General features: G+C 42.0%; 1 protein-coding gene across 1 annotated transcript in view; it reads left to right on the top strand.

Moving 5' to 3' along the window:
- The window catches only part of ADCY9 (adenylate cyclase 9), a 99,569-nt gene that overhangs the window by 56,892 nt on the left and 23,562 nt on the right, over positions 1 to 19,115 (top strand). The window contains exons 4-7 of the mRNA XM_056335086.1: positions 1,424 to 1,641; positions 6,348 to 6,450; positions 9,472 to 9,680; positions 17,492 to 17,651. Coding sequence (XP_056191061.1) covers positions 1,424 to 1,641; positions 6,348 to 6,450; positions 9,472 to 9,680; positions 17,492 to 17,651 — 690 coding nt within the window. The remainder of the gene's footprint in view (positions 1 to 1,423; positions 1,642 to 6,347; positions 6,451 to 9,471; positions 9,681 to 17,491; positions 17,652 to 19,115) is intronic.

Raw genomic sequence — 19,115 nt, 5'->3', positions numbered from 1 at the left:
GCAAGAGGAAGGGGAAGCGCAGCCCACCTCCCTCCTGCTTTTCCTGTAGCTCCAGGGAGCTGTTCCAGCACACCTTGTTATGACTTTAGCTCTTGAGGTCTTGGCAGCCAAACCCGAGCGCTTTATGACTCTGCCCTGCACGAGGTGACGTTCTCCTGCTGCTCCATTAGTCTTGTACCTTCACTGGTCATGCCTGCACCTTCCATTCTACCTGCCTATATTCATGTGCCTCGTTTGCTTTATAGGATAGATATACAAGGAGGTTGCATTAATTTTGCATGGGCAGCCAGAAACCAGATATTTCTTAACTTTAAGTTGATTTTACAATCTTAAGTAGCATGTTTCAGTGCTTGGTTGGGGTGGTGATATTTATGGTATTTATTTATGGTCACTGTGGTGGCATCCAGGAATAGTCTTCTGGAGGAGCTTGTCACTGCTGTGCTGACTGCTGTATGGGCAGAAATGAAGAAACTTCTGTCATGAGTGGGTTTCAGGATGAGGATAAATGATATGTGATAAATGATAAGATACAGGGGGAGGAAGATGAACATTCAGATATGCTAAGTTTGATACATGTGTGCATTTGAAAATGATCCTGACTAACTGCAGTTCATTTTCATTCTAACCATGCTTAGTTGTTTAATTTTTTTTGGAATTGCTTCAGTGCATATTGGTCTAGGTCAAACAAAATGTAAAAGAAGGAACTTCAGGTTCCATGAAAATAGGATAATTTGTGGTTAAAAGTAATTTGTGTTCTCAAGTGAGTGAAAGCAGAATTGATAATACTGTGTACCTAAGCTGTGCTGCAGGCTGGTGTCAAACTTCAAAAATGCAGCATTAATTAATACAAAGGCAACAGAAAACCAGAAAGAAGTAGTACATCTTAGTGAAGAAAACATAGTTTAATTTACAGCGTATTTTTTTTGGTAGGATGGTGAGATGTGCAAAAGGGCTGTTCCCACAGGTGGGAGAAAGGAGGAAGCTCTGTCTGGGGAAGCAGCAAGGCTGTAGCTGCCAGTGGAAGGATCAGCAAGGGCTGGCAGAGTAAGTTGTCTCATGACCTGTGGAAAGATAGCACAGTTTAAGTAGGTATTTAAAAAGCCTTTTTGAAGAGTCTTGACCTTAAGATGAGTGACTGAAATTTGGGCTTGTGGTTGGTCTTCATTGCTCGTGTTAAAACATATTCTGTTTTCTGCTCCTTGGAAACATGGTACATAAAAAGCAAAAAGACAACACCTAAGTAGGCATGCACTTACAGAAGATGTGAGTGGCTTCAAGGCAGGTGGAGTTAGATCTTTGACATGATCAGGTAACAGCTCGGTATGTTGAGGGAAGAACGTCTTTCAACTTTTGCTCCATGAAATCCCTTCTACTTTCTCAGCCACTCATGTTCCCCATGTATATTTTGCTTTCTGTCATTCAGGCTCCAGGAGGACACAGTCCAAAGACTCAGAATGGACTTTTGAGTCCTCCACAGGAGGAAAAGCTCAGCAACAGCCAAACCTCACTTTACGAAATGTTGCAAGAGAAAGGAAGATGGGGTGGAGTGAGTCTGGATCAATCAGCTCTCCTTCCTTTGAGGTTTAAAAACATCAGAGAAAAGACAGATGCTCACTTTGTGGATGTGATTAAAGAAGACAGGTAAGGAAAATCGAATTGGACAATGTAAAATTGTATACAGGCGAGAAGGCAGTAAACAGGGGTCCCATATCTTTAATCTTTGTGTGCCTTTTGTTTCCTGTCAGTAATTACTGTTATATAACGTCATATGTTTTCTGATCTTAGTCTATCTATATTCTGCTTAAAGTACAGTAGGAATGTGATGTCAGAAGCATTCTGCTCAGGAATATGTAAAGCCAGGCTTTTCATCATTTCCATGGTGTACAGTCATTCTTCAGTTGAGTCTTTAAAAAGGAAAAATACTCTTTAAATGATTTCTGATGAAGTTGAACTCTTATCTTCATGTTCAAAAGTCCTTTTAATGTGCATAGTATCTACCTTGCTCTGCAATTAAAAGTGTTAACATAAAATCTGAACCACAAAGCTCAGATTTTTCTATAACATGTGACTAATACCTAGAAGTCATACTGGGCTTGGAAGCAAAATTAATAGAGTGAATCCTCATGGGCCTACTACCTACTTACAGCATTTTATAAAGTTAGCTTCTCTCTCTGTTTCAAACAAAAAGTACTTCTTTTGGGCAGAAGAAAATACGTTCTCCAAAATTCAGTAGTGTGTGATTTTTGTAAACACACAACCATATCTCCCTTATTATGGCAGTGACTTGACTGGAGCAACTAAACAAATAACTTGAGTTTGTTATTATTTATGGCTATTCTTATTTTTGCTTCACTGCTTCCACTCAAATTGAGGGTATTTTATCTAAATATCCTTGAAACTGTTTGCTCGTATAGACTCCAGGCTGCTTGGAACGGGGACACTGTTGTCTTTACTGAAAACATGAAACTAAAGCAGAGAGAAGTGAGAGGGAGGGACAGCAGTCCCTCTCCAGTCCCTTCTGTATATTTTTTCGGATTACCTTACTCCTGTGGCCAACTTCAGTTAAAATTTAAGTTCCTTTTTTAATTTTTTTTTTCTCTGCATGTCATTGGTGACAGAGAATAGGTGTTTAGCTGACATTTCCAAATATTACAAGACAGATGGATTGGGGGAGTCCAGATGTTGGCAGAAATCAGTAAGAACAAATTGGATTTTCGTTTAAAATGTAACTAGCATCCTGCAAATTTTGAGTTACATAAGTACTTTAATTTATGCTGTTTGTCTGCTGAAGGTACCTGGCTCAAGCTCATGTGTTTCTGGTGCTTTCCTCCTCCACTTACAAAATGGATAAATCTTTCTGATTTGGAAAAAGGAAAAAGTAGGACTGTGATTTGACATCAGTCAAAGCCTAGCTTTTTTTTTGGTCTCAATTAAATATCATGATTACCATATTAAGTAGGCCATTTCTTGTTGCCAAGGCAACTTCTCTGCTGAGTTCAGTTCATGTAAACATAACTTTCCAAAAATAATTTTCTGATTAATTAGTTCTATGCAAAATGCTCTAAGCCCACCATTCTACATTAATCCTTTTTAACGTTTGTTAATGTGAAGTTATACGTAATAAGTAATCTTAAAAACAGTCTTGATCCCCTGCTGTAAAACATATATTGTTGGTCTCGACAAATCTAGTATCTGGGAGGATGTTTGAATGGGAAATTTGAGTTTTCCCAGGGAGAAGAGTGAAGTCCAAACATTCCCTTGATCGTCTTAGGTGAAACTCCATTCGCAATGGTCATACTGGAGTTTTGCTGCGTTGGGTTTATGTTGCTGCAAATGCAGCCGCGAAGCGTGAGCTTCCTCTAGCATTGGGCAGTGATTCCCACTGTGTCGCACGATGCTGCTGTTCTGATCTGTGATATAAATTTCTATTAACAGAAAGTACCTAACCCAGATATGGTGGTAAGGTGAATAAATTGATCACACAGGCTTCCTGTACAGCTGGGAAGAGTTAAACGTCATAGGGAGGATGCCGGAGATTAGGAAGCTGCCTAGGGCTAGCTAGGAGGAAATGCTGGATGCTGGTGATATTTTTCGTTTCCCAACCTCTTTCTAGGGTTTAAGTGTGTGGCTGAGAGTTTCATGAGCAGCCATTGGTTTCTTTGCTTGCTGAGATTTCACCTTGGAGCTGATACCTCAGCACAGTTCCAGTTATCTTTAATAATAATAAAGCCAGTGTTACTGCGGTATATTTGGATTGATAACATTATACAAGAATCCTTTTCATAGAGTCATACAATCATGGAATGGTTTGGGTTGGAAGGGACCTTAAAGATCATCTAGTTCCAAGTTACTAGTTTGCATCTTCTTACAACTTGATTATATATATTTGGCAAACAGTGTATAGTTTGAGCTTTGAGTCTGGCTTGACTACAACCACTATAAAAATTACATGCTTTGTTCGTTGTAATCTGCATGTCACTGTGTATTATAGAAGAAAACCACAGTGCAAGAGTACAAAATGTTTAAACTGAATTTCACTGGGCTTGCCCTCAATGGATTCTCACTTTTTAGATTTTTGTTTCCAAGAAAAATTACATAAACCTTAGGTTATAAACCTTTTGAAGTACAAGAAACAAGTCCTCAGGTGCTAATCAGGACAGTACTCACAAATGATCTCCTTAGACTTACAGAGCAGAGTCCCAGGGAAATACGAAGCTGGCCTTAGAAGCTAGGTTCTGTGCAGTCCTTCATCCCCTCCTTGGGTCAGTTTCCTGTTTAAATACTTTAAAAAATTGTTTCTTTCATCTCCCACTTCCCAGTCTTGCTTGATTCAGGGAAAACAGAAATCACTTGTGCTGTGGAGGCACACGCCTCCCGGGAAGCAGATTATGTACTTGACTGTGTTTAGTCAACTAAACTGGGATCTTCCTCTTTGAGACAGACGACTATTGAGATGGAGCTGGACTGGCACGGTATGGCTGGCTGACACCAGAAATGCTGCCTTCACCCTTGTTTTGTCGTGTTATGCCGTCTGTTCTGTGCAGCACTGGCAAACTGCATTGTTCTTCCTACCTCCTTAGGCCATTGCAGCTCCAGCACGTCAACATACTCTGTTGAGCTTCCCCTGGAGGAAGAAAGTGAATTCGACAATATTTTTTTTTCCTAAAGAAAAAAAGTTTGCAAAATTGATATTTTGCATTTTCAGAAACGTCTTGAGAGGTGAGGGAGGGAAGATGAGGAATGAGTGAGAGAACGGGGGCTCGAGTGAATCTGTCCTATCATTCCTTCAGAGTATCCTGATGTTTTTAATATATTGGCCAAAGCCAGAATGTTTAAAGGTTATAAAGTATCATGTCTTTTGTCTTCTTGAACTTCAGTCTAGGAATGTGTGTTTGGTTAGTCTTGCATCTCAAGAAAAAAATGCTTCCCACCTGTCATCTTGTGCTGGGGAGCTTGTACTTCCAGAATACCTCTTTTCCAAGTATTCATAAAAAATAAACAGAAAAACCCAAAAGCAAACCCCCTGAAAAAAAGAATTCTGTCACAGAGTAGCTCTGTAGGAGCTTTCAGCTTCTTCATCTGCTTAGAATTTGATCTCATGTGCCTCTCCGGTTTTTGCTCTAGAGTTACCAGCTTGAAAATAGCCCACTAATTGTTGCTCCGGTGCTACAATTTTCAAGGTGGGAATAACGCTTGCAAAGAAGCTGCCCCATTTCAGACTCTACAGCAATTTTTAAACAGTTCACTGTAATAACAAGTGGGATCAGTTGCTTGACATTGAAAGGTTCATAGCAAGAGCCTGTGTTTTGAAGTCTCGGATGAGGACTGCACAGAAGAGAGGGTGATGGGCTACCCCTGCAATATATGGTAGAAACAGGCATGACCTTACTCTGCAACCATGGGGCACAAAAGCACTCCCTGCGCTGTTAAGTGGAGTCCTTTCAGCTCTTTGACACCTACTTGAAAAAAAGGTTTGCAGATCAAGTGCCATAGCTGTTGTTAGAAAACTTCTTTCATAAACCTCTTACAACTAATGTAAAATTCAAAAAATGTTCTGTTTTTGCTCCAGAGGATGGGGAATAGAAACACCTGTTTAATGGCCAAGGCCTCTTTTATGGTTTGGGGTTTTTTTTTTGCACCTGATGCTGGAAGAGGGTGGAGGAGTGCGTAAACACCCTCTGGCAGCTGCTGCCTCCTGGTTCATTAGTCCTAGTGAGCTAGTTTCGTTGTCTGTCAGTGCCTTTGTTTCCAGTTCTGGTGATTTCAAATCTTTAGTTGCAGAAGTAAATTTAAGCTCTCTGTCTCCTCAGGTCCCATTTCTCTGCAGTCCAGATCATTAAGGCAATGTTCCCAGTTGTGTCTTTGAAATAACAAGAAAGTGCAGTTTTCGAAAATGGACAACGCGTTGGGTTTTTTCCTAATGATTTGTCACCTTTGTCATCCTTGGCTTGTTTCAAACTATTGAATTCCACCCAAGATACAAATATCCCACAGCCACACGTCTCCTAAGGTTGTGCCTCTATAGCAGCAATTAACCTTTACTATTTACTGGCTTATGTTACCATTATCTGTAGTCATCTGCAGTTACAGCTGTTCAGTTTCTGGAAGGACTTGTTAGTCTCTTCCTGAAAGTATGAAAGTTTGCTCTGTCGTTTTTCTGTAAGGTATTTCCTTTGACTGAGCAACTGATGTGGTTAAGGAGGTGCCTCAGTGATGGAGAGCGATGGAAAGCTACAGGAACTTCAAAGCCATGCACCAGCATCCCTAGAAACAGAAGCCACAGAATGGGGGGCTCTGAAAGAGTTGCGGTGGAATACACTGATGTTGTTACCATCTTTTCTCTTTAGCCTCATGAAAGACTACTTCTTTAAACCGCCTATTAACAAGCTGAGCCTGAACTTCTTGGATCAGGATTTGGAGATGACCTACAGGACGAGCTATCAGGAAGAGGTGTGTTTCTCCTGGCATTGATTTCCTTCTGTAATCTGTCTAAGCAACTGTCTGTTGTTGTTTTTAACATATTTCGTTGCAGTTGGTGACAAGGGTCATAAAATGTCAAATGTGGTTTACTTCTTGGTATTGCTACCTCTGAAAACAGTCTCCTCCCAGTTTACCTGTCTTGTGCCATGCCCTGAGTCTAGTCCAACGTTTGGGCTGGACATACATTTTCACAGTTGGCCAAGACACACTACTTCTGACTTGCTTTTTCTCCATTTTCAGGTTAATGTTTTAAGGCTTTAGGCAGGCCAGAGAACCATGCTAAGATGAAAGTGAAGTACCAAATGCTACTTGCCTTCTCATCAAATATCCTAAATTTGAGAATGGTAACTTTAAGCTTGATTCTTGTTCATGTCAGAGCCTCATGGTTATCCCTGCAAAACCCAAACCTGCTCTTGAACTCAAATGTCCTAAGTTCCGTAAGTGTGCTGCATTCAGAAATAGTTCAAAACACTGCGTAATTGTAAGGAACAGCGAGTAAATTGTAGGGAACTTAGTGCTTTCTTCAGGATTCTGCACTGAGTGTAAACAGTCCTTAATTCCCTTGGGAGCTAATAACATTGTAGGCTTTCCGTGCCAGTAGATACTCCTGCCTGGTTGGTATGAACTAGCAAGACATTTTAAGTTTACATGTAGCATCATTAGGTGTCAGTACTAACTGAGGCTGCATTTCCACAAGTAGCTGAAAAGTTGCTGCCAAAAGAGGGCAATTGCTCTACCTTCCTTGTTCCTACTCCTCCCTGCTCCTTCTGATGGCTTATTAGGTGCTTATTAGGCTTCCCTGCTGTGAGCCAGTTCATTTTACTAGCCTAGCCTAAAATATTTCTGTTGTGTTTTTCTGTTGGGAGCTTTTCTTTTTCTGTCTGGGTCTGTTCTCTGCTGTATCGAACCAGCAGCTCACAGAGAGGTTGGCAGGCGCCAAAGCCAGTGCAAGATAAGTGTCCGGCAGCAGGAAGGGGAATGGGCCCTTCCCTTCCAGTAGCGTTGAGCTATTAGTTTGGTCATCTGTCTGGCAGCATTGCATCGTGATAAATGTAGGTGTTGATTTCTTTTCTTCCTCGTGTCCCCTACATCTGAGGGCAGGTAGGGTTTGTGCTGCTGCTGCTTGTTGCTTTGTGTTCATGGGCTGCTTTCTGTTCTGGGCAGCATTGCCACACCGTCCTTAGCAGTATCCCTGTTTGCTTGTTTTCCAGTGTTTACAAATGAGACCTAACTTATTTTTTTTTACACAAAGGGAAGCATAGTTGCGTTGCAGTTGAGTTTGCTCAGAAGCTCCATACTCACCCTGCAGCATGGTATTCTAGTGGTATCTCTGAGTAAAACTCATGCAGCAGCAACAGGGAGAAACTTCCCGTGGGGTACAGCCTGCAAAATTTGCACGAACTATACAGAAAATAATAAATCGGGTTTTTTCCGATGGAGAGATTGGAAAGAGAAGCAAAGCAGTGATAGTCAAGAATATACAGTTTGAGCAATTAATGTGGATATGTAGGAAATTTATAGAAGGAGAAGGAATGTGGTCTGTGCATTTGGTTAGTGGCAAGCTATTGATTTGAAAATTACTGTGTAAACCTCCCTGGAAATGAGAATCTTCACTCTTAACAGTAACTCTGCAGCGCTGGGGTGAAAACCTGTTAAAGCCTTAGTATGAGCATTGTACTGGTCCAAAACAATAGCAACAACGAAAAAATCTTCTCTTGGAGAGTGAAATGATTTGTCAGCGCTGCTGGTTCTTTAATTGCCTTGCAGTAAACTTGCCAAAAGTAACTTCCAACACCACTGAATTCACCTCTAATTACACAGTACCAGCTGCATGCTTGGTGTGTGATTGTTCTCTGTAAGCGGCTCCACTTCCCAAGAGCTTGCTCAGCCTGTTCTTGTTTGGAAATTAAAGCACTACTTCACACTATTAGGGCATCTCTTGTGCTGTGACTTTAGGATATAGCGCTGCTTTTCTTAATTCAATTTATGTGACTTTCTGTGTGGACTAACAGGATTCTGCTACAGTTCAAATTAAAAGGTAATTTTGGCACTGAAATGATGCTGGCTGAATTTATTAGGTTGCAGAGAGATACAAATGAGGAACACATTCATTTCCCAATATTGCGTAGCACAGACAGTGTTCTGAGGAGCAAAAGAAATTTCCAAATTAAACCAGAGTGCTCAAACTGGGTTACTTCATGGTGATATTGATAATATATTTTATGTTTTTCTTTGGAACTTGCTTTCTGTGGTCCCTTGGGCAGATATAAACACTCATAAGACGGGGCTCATCTGAGTAAGCCAGGATGTGGAGCTCATGATCTAGTTTTCAGCTGGACTGGCCAAAGCAGCACGCAGCACAGCTGCACGAGCACTGGGGCCAGGACAAGATGGGATGGGAATGTGTGGTAAGGGGTTATGGTGGAACAGAACTTGGTGTCCTGGGCTCTGATCAATTCAGATTACACAGCGTCCTGATTGTTGCTGGTCTGAAAGGGAGATGTGAACTCTGCCACAGGCAAGTAACTGTTCCTGTGGAGTGGTGTTTGGAGGGTTTTCTTAAAGAACCATGAGAGCTAAAAGGCTTGTTGTAAAATCTATTATTATTTTAAATGGAAATCGTTGAAGAAAACTTCTTATAGCTTTATCTGCTAGTAATTATGGGGTTTATGTTTCTTTGCATAGAACAGGCAGTTTTCATATGGCTATTTCTGTATCATAATATTCTGTAAAAATCACCCCAGACCCAGGGGCTGTGCTGCCAGTGTTTTTTTTCCAACACAGACTTGTTCCCAGGGTGCTGTGATAGCCATTGAACTACCTCTTCTGTTACCTCTTTCGAAACAGTACTAACATTGGGTTAATGAAGTGGCAAAAAGATCTGTATTCCTTTATTTGGTTTTGTGAGCTGCTGCTTATGGTACAGTTGAATTCAGCAAAATAGTATTTCTTCATTTTCATCCCTTCCCTCAATCACTGTATTCCACACAGGTTATGAGGAATGCTCCAGTGAAGACATTTGCCAGCGCTACCTTCAGCTCGCTCCTGGATGTGTTCCTCTCCACCACAGTCTTCCTCATACTCTCAATCACATGTTTCCTGAAACACGGGATGGTCGCATCCCCTCCACCACCTGCAGCAGTCGTCGTGTTCATCATTGCCATCCTGCTAGAGGTGCTGTCCCTTGTCATCTCAATTAGGTAAATAAAGTGTAAGAAAGTCTTGAAATAGCAGTGAGAAGTGAAATGGTGGCTGGCTTGGGAACATTTTGTTTGACGGCATCCCAGGAACTCACTTGGATGGTCTGTAGTATTTGGAGAACAGTGTTAGTGAAGCCAAGAAGTCTTGCAGCAGATCTTGTGCAAAGAGAGGTCTAGCTGCAGAAATTGTAGCAGAGAAAGGTGACTCTGGTAGAGGCCACTTAAGGAAACAGAATCTGCATTCCATGCCTGACCCTGCTTATTTTTGCATGGGATGCCACACGCAACTGTATATCTTCTCCCCACACAGGGCCATCAGAGTGAGGGAAGTAAAACAGAAAACTTGTCCTCTGTCCTTCAGGAAAAAAAAAAAATCCAAAACCCCAGCCTTTAAATTCCTACACAGAAGTACACTATGCTGGTGTCAAAACTGAAATAATTGATCAGAAATGCCAAGAGCAACCCTTTTTGTTTTGGTGGTTTGTTTTTTTTTTTTTGCAAACAAACCAAACACTCTTAAAGTTGCAAAAGTCACATTGTGTCTGTTCAAGATGAGTTTTCTTAATGATCTCTATTTCAGGTTTCATGGGTTTAATACTCAAATAGTTTGTGTTTTCTCTGTTTGACACATAATTGGAATTCAGCATTTCCCCTGAGTCCGGGGCTGTGTGACAGTCAGCTGCTGCTTGAAAATGGAAGGGGCACTACTTTGTCTCTGCAGAAAGGGCGGCTTTGCAGGGCTGTGCCAGGCAGTGCCAGCCCTCACACTGCCTCTTCCCAGCTGGCAGCACACAGTCCCCGAGTCCTGGGCTCTTAAACGTGTCCCTGCAACCCCTGCGCCTCAGCCTCTCTGGTGCCCTCGGAGGTGAGGCTTGGCTGCAGGCACCTGGTACACAGCAGTGCCTCCTCGTTCCTGGTTTTGTAGCCAGTCACCCAGAGGATGTGTGTGCTAGACTTCCAGGGCGCTTGTGGGCCTTCTCCCAGCATTTGTGACAAACTGGCAAGCAGTTCCAGTATGGTTCCTGTGTCGTGTGGGGTTTTCCCAGGCATGATGGCATTCCGAACGCGTTCAGGTGTAGAAGGCTGCAGTTGTACATGCATTCAGTAAAACTCGTGCTCTCCTGGGTGTGTTGTCTGATTTATACAGATACCACATGTAACCTGTTATTAACCCAGATGATAGACTTACTAGTAAATTGTTTGTCTATACTTGTGAGAGCAGGTTTATTCTGCCCTACTCATCCCCCGCTTTCACGGCATTTCCTTCTGACACAAGAGCATGCTGTAAGGGTGGGGAAACGTGTGTCCTCACTCGCAGTTCTGCACATCTGTCAGGTATGCATAAGTTAAAATGCTTTTGTAATTACAAGTTAGAAGCAATTCAGCTGTTTGAAAAGAAGTAAAGGATTGCAGTTTACACTTTTACTTTGCCTTTTCAGGGTCAAGGTTAAAAGTACCAAATTAGTACTTCAGTCACTGAAGCAAGCTTGTGACTCAGTGTGCATGTAAATATGTGCAAGCGTATTTACGTGAAGGCTGGCATTTAGGAGCAGAGAGAGGTCATTTATGAACAGTGGAAATGTTTTCAAGGATAGTATTTCATAGCAGGTTTATTTGATTGTTGCAGTTTGAATAGTATTGTAGGTTTGGTGGTTTCAGAAAATCTAGAAATCCAGGAAGAGTTAAGCCCAGTACTGGGAGATGGTTGAGTTGGTAGGACTGTTATTCTGGTGCATGCTGAACTGGATTACCTGTTGCTCTGTCCTCTCTCTTGCACCAGAAATGCATTTTCCCCTTTGCAGAACAGTTTCTGTACTCTCTTAGGAGCGAGGGGAGGGGGGAAGGTTTTTTTTAATCAGTTTAATGTGCCCAGGCAGCTCTTTCATCGCACCAGGCAGGAGGGTAGGAAAGCAGCAGTGAGCAGGTAGCCTGGATGTGGTGGCCATGGCATTGCATCCCTCCGAGCAACTCTACCACTTTGCAGAAGAGCTAGTTTCTGCTATCCAGATACATTTGGAGAAAATTCGGGTTCATTCACCTTGCAGGTGAATTTTTACTCCCCTTTAGTATTTTTCAATTCACTGTTGTTCCCACTTGTTTTTCCAATGCTACTTTGAGTTTCCCTTTTCTTACTTTGTAAATTTATAAAAATCATTGCTATAATCTTAGAAATTTTTGTAGGTACGTACATAAGGTTTTATTTCACTCCTGTTCTGTAATGGGCGGTTTATGGATTTCTGAAGGAGAAGGAACGCTTCGGTGTGCTATCTATACAGTCAAGAATTTGCAAAGTGGTTTTGTCTTTCTGAGCTGTGTAGGGTGCCCAGAGGTTTAGCTTCATTGCAGCACTATGTTGCTGAGAGCCCATGCTCTCTGGTAGCGAGCCTGGGCTATTACCAGGTTGGCTTTATGTGGCTTTATAATATTTTCTTAACACTGTTTGGTTCTGCCACTGACATTTTTAATATTTTCATGAGACTGTTGGCTCAAAGCCTGAATTTTACTTCCTAACCTGGCCTGGATGCCTCATTTAAAGTCAGTGAGATTTAAAAAGCAAGTTTTTCAGGATGATTCCTAAGCCTTAGAAGTATGTATTTGTTTAATATTAATCATTCTTTTGTGTTCAATTCTGATTTGAAAACAGGTTGAGAACCATCTCTCACTGTGGAGAACACCTGTAGCCAGCCATCAAAACTCACATAGGCCCACCTGGCATAGTAATTACAGATTTTCAGTAAATGCTGTCTTGACAGTCTGCAGGACTGTCTTTATCCTAACGGGCACTGGGAGGAGGTTGGGCATGCAGGGAATGCTGCAGTTCCTGCAGGGCTGCTACGGGTGCCGTTGGTCAGTTGGTCAGCAAGCTAGCACTTGCTGCTCTCACTGGAGTCAAGCTGACCATTAATCTCAAGATCCTGCAAACTCTCCTGGTTAGTTTGGGAAACAGGAATCGCTGGGTGGGGTAAGAGGCTGCTGCCCTTCCCCATCCTCTCCATCAAACTGGAAGTTGAGGAGTAAGGACATAGGAATTGAGTCACTAGGTACCCCTTGCTACCGGAGCCCTGGTCTTGTGAGAGATGGGTTGGTCCTTTCTTTTGGTGGGAGGGAAGTGTCTGCAAATCACTCTACTCCACAGTTACAAGCAATTGGTTCTTAGGAACTTGCTACCATGGGCTTACATTCACAATCTTTCTTCTACTAATGAGATAAAATTTATATTTGGCTTAACTCTGATCATCCATCTAAGGGAACACTTCGGTAAATCTCTTGAAGTGCAAAACAGGATCATCTCAGATCTGAGTAGATCCTACCCAGAGTACCTTCGTGAAAATAGCCTCATATTATACACCAAAAAAGAGCAGTCTTATGAGATGAAAAATCTCAGAGGCTTTCTGGTAGGTTTTCAGTGTTAAATGTAATGGCAATGGCATATTTGGTAGGGGCTTTTGTAGGAAAAGGTATCTGTTTTCCCTTGAAGGGTTTTTTGTTTTGTTTTAAATTTACAATACGTATTTATTTTATAGTAAATACATAAAATATGCTTTTGGGCCACTCTGGTCTCCACAACCTGAGGCACACACTTCTGGTACAGTTCCCTTCAGCAGAAAGAAGAAAATTGTCTTTTTCCTCTTGAAATGCTCTTCGGAGTGAGGACTGTTCATTCCAACCATTCGTTATGCACAGAAACAGTGCAGAACTTCCTGTGCAGAAGTGTCATCCCAAATGACAATCACAGAATACCACCGAGATATCTTCAGGGAGGAGATTGGACTACAATGCTGGGCACAACCCCAGAATTTCAGGAAAAGGGCTTATTTTAGGACCAGAAAATTCTTGCCTAAGTTTGTCATTGTATTTTCATTATCGTGATGTGAAACACCCTGTCTTTAAATCGGTCTGACTTCTAATTGAATCCAGGACTCAGCCTAGGAAGTACTCACTACAGCTAAGACCTTTAGTCCAGCTGCCGGAGTGGCAGCGGAGAGCACTGTCACTGCCTGTATGATGAGAAAGAATTTAAAACTTTTAAGTTCTAGAAGAGCAGAAGTCCTCATGGAGCAAAGCCTAGAAGGGGGAAGGATGTTTTGATTCCTTTGAAGTGTCTGATAATAAATTATGGGAGTATCTATAGATGAGGATCCCACTGTTAGCACAAGTGCCACTCTAAAATTACTTGTACAAAACTGCACGCTAAACATGGTACTTCATTTGTAAGCACGTGGAAAATGTCATCTCCTGTGCTGTAAATGTAGCGCAAAGAATGTCCTGCCCACTTGAAATGTGACTACTTTGACTTTCATGAGTTCAGTTGAAGTGTAAGAGGTCCTAAAGTTCTGCTATTTTATAAAAATACCTTGGGAAATGTCATCGAACATACAGCAGAGTGTGAGACTTGACTTGCGGTTCTTAGGAGTGCTTCTGCAGGAATACAGGTAAAAGACATCTGCCTGCTATTTTAGCTGTAAATACAGGACTTTTATTAACCAAGTATTTTTGACATCTTGTTCTTTTCTCAAGTAAAACTTGTTATAAATAAATTTGTTTTAAAAGAATGTGTTGCTTTTGATAGAAGGCTTCACTGAGGGTGAAGAGCTGAGGCCAGAATAGTGGATATTTCAACCCTGCTCAAAAGAGTGAGTGGTGGGAGCACGTGATAAGTTGATTCATTAATTCAGAAGGACCTTTCTAGAGAGCAAAAAAAAGTACCTTCTGGATGAAGAAAGCAAGTACAATCAAAACAGTAAAATGGGAAACTGCTGTTGTCTGACTAAGCAGAACTGCCCTTTGCCCGGTACCTTGCCTTCCCAGGCTTGCTGAACACCCACGGTCTGTCTACAACTGAGACCAGTTGGATCTTTTAAATTCCTAATGACCAGGAACAAAAATTGTTTTCTGCAACTAGAGCTTAATGAACCAGTTCTGTTAACAACATGACTGATACAGACTATTGATGCAAGGGAAAACAATGTATTCTGTTTGCCTTTACTTATTTCTAACATCTGTGGCTTTGGTATTTAATATCCCACCAAATTGCCTCTATGCCAAATGCTTTTGATTTGAACTATGGGAATTGATTTTAAACTGCCAGTAAATACAGAAATGATGGTAACATTCTCCATTACCCATTAATCATTTATGTCAAAGTTACTAATTTGAACTCCAGCTTGTGTAAACATCTTGGATGCTTTAGCATTTAAGGCCTGTTGAGCTACCCACTGACACGGCATTATTTACTGATACTGCCCCATAGCCATTAAATCTGTCTGCAGCTCTCGTTGTTGTCTGGATTTAATGCACTTCTTACTTCCTGCGATGGGAGGGTCGTGCTGTATTCACAGGCTTTCACTGTTCTGTGAAGAATGAGATTTCAATCATTTTAATTCCAGAGTACAGAGCATTGTGATAAATGCCGAACTGGGGTGGGGGGTGGGGGGAAAATCAATGCAAGAAGGTAAACATCATCATGAGAAATGTGGCGTTGTTCTGGAATTTGCACTAGCTTTTTTTGAAACACACAGCTGCCTAAATAAAGAAGTGTCCTCATCGCAGGATTAACGGGTCGGGTTCGCTGATGGATTTGTTGCTATAGTTCCCACAAGAATTTGTCCTGGCATGGAGGCTTGAGAGGGGGGGAAAAAATTAATTTAAAAAAGCTTTCTGCACCGTGGAGTCCCTGTTGTGTGGGTTGCGGTGAGAGACAGGAACTGCACTGGGTATCTGCCACCCCTGGCGTGGCACGGAGCAGGTTTCAGTGCCAGCTCCACGGGAGCGTGGGCAGGGGGGCTGCTCTCCCTTCGGGGAGACTGGCTGCTCCTGGCTCTGCACCCCGCTGCGCTTCCCTTTCTCACCATTCGGCCGTGTAAATGCTCGTCCTTGTTCGTAGGCTTTGGGAGAATCGGACTTTATTTTTAGAGGCATGAACTTGGGTGGCATTTTCAGAAGCGCTCGATCCTGGGCGAGCTTGGCTGCTGCTGAAGGCAGGCGTTCTGTCACTGGTGTTAGAGGCAGCAGTTAGGGCAGCATATAATGCTTGAGAAAACCCAGTTCTTACTCTATGGACATTCAAAAAAAAATCGCCCGGTAAACAATTTTTTCCTATGCTTTGTTGGAAATTCATATTTGCGATGGAATATAGCGGTATTTTTGGTGTAAATGGAAGTTCGCTGAAGTGGGAACTAGCAGATCTGTGAGCACCCCCCTCGTGGGGCCCTGGTGCATTACAACATCTATCCTGCTCCCCCAAATTTCTCTTTTTCTATGCATTTAAATATAATTTCCGGATTTTAATATATTAAATTGCAGAAGAGCTTTTGAAGCTTTAAAAATATGCTTGACGTTGCAAAATTCACAGAAGTCTAGGCTAGAGAATGAAAATATCGTTCATAAACAATACATATTTAAAGGTGTGGAATAAGTGTCAATTTCACATAAAGAACTTTAAATTTATCCTGGTTTGTATCTGGCTTTTGTCCAGGATAATACTGTGTATTTTAGACAATAGTGGGAAAAAACCATGGATAGCTTTTCTCTTTTAAAAGATACAGGTAATACGGAATACTTTGTGTAACTTTGGAGATTGCGAATTTCATATTTAGTGGATGTTGGTGTTTTGGGTTTTTTTCAGCTGTGAACATCTCTGTCCAAAAAAAGCAGCAGCTACGTTGCGCTCGGGCTCTGCTGCAGCCGGCTGTTACACTAGCAGAATTACCTGCCTAGACCGATTCTGATAATTCTATACATCCACGTGTAATGGCTTTGAATGAAGCGAACTCTGCTATGTTAGCTTTTGGTGTCTTCATAAAAATAATTAGAAAATTGAACAGCAGTGGTATTTTTTCTAGAGTGACTAATATTTTTGTGCTTTAAGAAGGAAGTTATCGCAGGGATTTGTTTCTGTACTTTCCTGCACAACATCCTCGAGCATTAAGCATCCTTTTACCTTGCCTTATTCTTTTTAACCATTAAAAATGCTCTCATTTAAGATTATCTCTGTTAAGCTGCTCTCCGGAGCTCTTCAGTTGGCTGCTTCAGCACTTCACAGGTTTGGGCCATCATTTTATCAGCAGCTTGAGGCAAGAACCGTTCCTTCCCGCATGCCTCGTGCGGAGCCAACTGGGTTGCTGTGATAGATACCGCCAGGCGAGCGGAGGAGCGTGTCAGCTGCCAGCTGGCCTCCGAGGTGCTCATCGCAACTGCTTCTCAGGCTCTGCTGCCTGCCGAGGGTGCCAGCTCGCAGCCCACACTCCTCTTCCCCTTCCCTAATGAGAGAGAGCGGAGTCTGCTTGCAGGCAGGAACTGGGAGCTTCTGTCAGGGTGGTTGCAACTGGGAGGACTGGTTTCAATTGCAGGATAATGTTAAGATGGCATGAGTTTGCACGGCCTCTGGCTGACTGATCTGTTAGCAGGGGATACAGCCCTGCTTTTAAAACATTTCTGGTGTTATTGTAAGTATTTTTAACTTGTAAGAGCTTTCCCTCTCCCCACCTGCTTTTTAGGCTAAATAAGAGAGACGCCTTTCCTATGCTTACCTTCCAAGTGAAGGTTGGGTTTCAGTTTGTTTACTCAAAGCCCACCATCCCACTTGCTCTCCCTCCCTTTGCCGGCACCCCTTGCCAGAGCAAACAACCAGTCATCTTTAGCAAAGGTGGATTATTTCCTGAAATTACCAACAGCTGCTATGACATGTAATGGGCGGTGAGTGCTCGTGCGGTCTAAATGAAGGATTTAAATTCTATTATTATAGGTAAATTTAGATGTATGAAGTGATGCACTGAAATTAATGCCTCTGTCTGTGATTTCATTTGTTCCAGAATGGCGTTCTTTCTGGAGGAGGTGATGACTTGCACCAAGCGTCTCCTGGAGGTGATATCTGGCTGGCTGCCTCGACATTTTTTCGGTGCAATTCTGGTTTCTCTCCCAGCTCTTGCAGTTTTTTCACACTTCACCTCTGATTTTGAAACAAATATACATGTAAGTTGTCGAACTCTGTTTCATAATCTGACGTTTTGGATCTAACAAAGCTTGTTGCTTGCCTGCTGTCTTCCTTCACCTCCCTCCTGCTTTACATCTATTTGATACAGATCCGTTAGAGAATAGAGCTTTTGTGTATGATGAAATGCCTAGTTTGTTATGTAAATACAATCACTTGCTTATTTGAAAACTCATACAAAAGAGGAGAGGGATACCTATAAATGCCTGCCTACGTACATACCATTTTTTTCTTAGACCAAACACTTCTGCAGGTATTTATTCTGGGTAATGCAAGAAGTGTGTCTCAGGCTTTTCATTGCATTCATCCTGGTTTTGATTTAGAGTTTGTAGTTGGAGGTGCTGTGTACACTTAAAAACTTTGTATGCCCACCAGTGAATCTTAACAGCGGGAACAGGATTAGCAGTGGATGTTTTTTCTTTGCAGAGTTAGATGGAGAAACTCAAAGGAGAGAGCTCTGAGTACCTAGGAATGATGGCCGTGCAGGGGCTGCGGGGAACGGTTAAAGGAACGCAACGGCTGTCTTCTGAAATGATCGGAAAGTAACTGGGGTATTTAGCTCAGCCACAGAAAGGTCCCCCTGTGGACCACACAGGGGGTGTGGTGTCTCCTTGAATAAAAACATTCAGAAGGGGGGAAACAGGGGGTTGAATATTGAGCAGGGGAAAGAACAGTTTCATTTAAAGGCTAACTGTAGCATAAAGTCGATGTTTAAGAACTGTGAATAAAATGGAACTGGAGATGAAAATTTGTATCTCTGCAAGTTTCTCTCAGGTAGCACAGTATACAATCCTTCCTTTCCAGGATCTTCAGGGAATTCTGTTTTGCAAATCTCTTGCTGTTTCAGGGCCTAGGCATAGGTAACGACTTTATCCTCTTCATTCTTCCTATCACAGTTTATTATTGGGTGTTGGGAAGTGTTCGTTCCATGGGAACGTGGACGAGACGGTTTTTGGTCCTTCCTGACTTAAAGATATGTTCCACGGTTCTCACAGTCACGGCAGACTGTATTTGATATTCTTTCACATCCCGTGTTTAAAATCATTCTGCAGATTTTACCTTTTGTGAACCTTAGTTAACTATTTCTAAGCTGTTAATTTTTAAATATTTTTTTGTTTCAGTTTAATGATGGTGTTTCTGCCTCATGACTACCATTAAACTAATTGTAGGGATGTTTTCCTCACACTGAAGGGAGCTGGAAACCTTCAAACCTCTCAAATCTGTCCTTTGATTTTTGTATCATCCCATTCATCACCATCCCTGATGATCTCTCCAAACATTTAAAAATAATGTTGGAAGAACAGTTTTATTAGTGTATTCTTGGTTACCTGTTCAGATCACGTTGTTAGTTGAAGTGCTTCAGGCGGCAGCAGTAAGACGGTGGTGTTTGTCGCCCAACTGAGAATGAACTTTGCTTTTTTTCCTCTTGCAGGTCCTCCAGAGTC

This window comes from Falco biarmicus, chromosome 4 (genome assembly GCF_023638135.1).
Source record: "Falco biarmicus isolate bFalBia1 chromosome 4, bFalBia1.pri, whole genome shotgun sequence".
NCBI classification, from domain to species: domain Eukaryota; kingdom Metazoa; phylum Chordata; class Aves; order Falconiformes; family Falconidae; genus Falco; species Falco biarmicus.
Note: the sequence above shows the minus strand (reverse complement) of the source record. Positions and strands in the feature narration are given on the sequence as shown.